The sequence below is a fragment of the Salvia hispanica genome, chromosome 3 (assembly GCF_023119035.1).
Source record: "Salvia hispanica cultivar TCC Black 2014 chromosome 3, UniMelb_Shisp_WGS_1.0, whole genome shotgun sequence".
Lineage (NCBI taxonomy): Eukaryota > Viridiplantae > Streptophyta > Magnoliopsida > Lamiales > Lamiaceae > Salvia > Salvia hispanica.
The window spans coordinates 41,277,769-41,279,733 of record NC_062967.1 but is presented as its reverse complement, the minus strand read 5'-3'; the positions used below and the strand labels follow the sequence as shown (position 1 = coordinate 41,279,733).

Genomic DNA, 1,965 nt, shown 5'->3' with positions numbered 1-1,965 from the left:
CCTTCCATTTTCTCTCCTCAAATCAAAATCCTTCTTGAAATCTCATTTCTAGAAACTACATTTCCAGGTGAACTGCACACAAACTGACTTGAAAAAAAAACAGCAGATTACTAAAAATAGCACCTTAAAAATATCCAAAAATCATGGCCACAGCAAAACACACCCCGTCGGAGACTTGCTCATTATATCCATTCCCTCCTTCCACGTCAGCACTCTCGGAGGCCGCGGCGGAGGAGCCGAAGATCAAGCGGATTCGAGAGGCGGCCACCACCGGCGGCAGCAAGCATCCTATCTACAGAGGCGTGCGGATGCGGAATTGGGGGAAATGGGTGTCGGAAATCAGGGAGCCGCGGAAGAAATCCAGGATATGGCTCGGCACCTTCCCCACGCCGGAGATGGCGGCGCGTGCGCACGACGTCGCCGCGCTGAGCATCAAGGGCTCCTCCGCCACCCTCAATTTCCCCGAGCTGGCCGCGGCGCTGCCCCGCCCGGCATCCCTCAGCCCCCGCGACGTCCAGGCCGCCGCCGCCAAGGCCGCCGCGATGGAAAAATTCGAAATCACGTCGTCTCCGTCGCCGTCGTCGTCGATTGAATTGTCCGCGGCGTCGGAGGAGCTGAGCGAGATCGTGGAGCTGCCGAACCTGGGATCGATGGAGACGAGGAGCGACTTCGTTTACGTAGACGACAACGCCGCGATCGAAGGCTGGCTGGATCCGCCGCCGCCTTGGAGCGACGACGGTGGGGTTTCCGGACTCTTCTCGTTGTGGAATTACTGAGAATTGATTTTAGCTCTTTTTTTGGCTTCCCATTTTTGAGATTTGATACTAATGTTGAGTTCGAGTATCCATATTCGAACTCCCTTCACTTGTGTGCTCCATCATGGAATTTAGGTCAGCCCTTTTTTTATTTTTTTATTTAAGGGCTAAATATTTTTCCTTTTATCACCTCTGCTTGTACAGTGTTAGAGCTTACACCTCATCAAAATTTTCATCTCATGTGTTTTCTCTCTAGCCACAATTGCAAATCCGATTAATTACAGACGGACTAAAAAGGTTCGTAATATAATTGGTCAAGTGTGAATTTACGGAGCATTTATGAAACTCATTTATCTTTAATTAAATAGTCAGCAAATTGATCTTTGTCTTCGCCAATAGATACCTTTGATCCATGTCGAAATCTTAATCCAACTTTAAGATCAAGCTCCTTGTGATTACACTTTGGATTATACGCACATCTTTTTCGTGATTTAAATCTCAATCCACGTCAACAAAGATTCCACCTAAAATTTGACCCATAGGATAAAGTAGAAAAATTGAAGCTTCATGATTTAATTAGCGAATTTTAAACTTTATAGGATAAACTAGATTTTGACCAAATTTGATGATTTAAATGGCTATTTATCCATAAATATTTATGGCAATAAGCATTTCAACCTTATCAAATTATATCAATAATCAACCCCTGGAGGCAGCAGGGTGGGAGTTAAAATTTTCATTTACTAATTTCCAACTTTTCTGCAATTGCTATTCAGAACTGCATCTGTTTTATCTAAGTTTAATAATTACTCCCTCCGTTCCATAGTAGTGGATGCATTTTTTTTCGGCACGAAGATTGAGAAAAAGTTGTGTTAGGTAAGTTAAGTAAACGAAAAATAAAGTAGGAAATGAAAAAGGTAAAGAGATGTAGAGAAAATAAAGTAAGAGAGAGTAAAGTAAGTGAGAAGAAATGTGTTGACTTTTACCAAAAAGGAAAATGACTCTACTACTCTACAACGTACCAAAATGACAAAATGACTCTACTAATACGGAACGGAGGGAGTAATATTCTCTCTTTTTGAATGGTTGGAGTTTAATGAAAGGAGAATCTAATAAACGGACAATTTTTCCAGTACACTCTGTCTATATCTATTTCCATGTAATTTTAATTGTGTATAACAAAAAATAAGTAAATAAAACAAAAGCTGCT

General features: G+C 42.2%; 1 protein-coding gene across 1 annotated transcript; it reads left to right on the top strand.

Moving 5' to 3' along the window:
* On the top strand, positions 1 to 995 carry LOC125212778 (dehydration-responsive element-binding protein 3-like). Its single transcript, XM_048113035.1, has one exon. It carries the CDS (start codon positions 144 to 146, stop codon positions 774 to 776), a length of 633 nt encoding a protein of 210 aa, XP_047968992.1. The 5' UTR covers positions 1 to 143; the 3' UTR covers positions 777 to 995.
* The last annotated feature ends 970 nt before the right edge of the window (positions 996 to 1,965 follow it).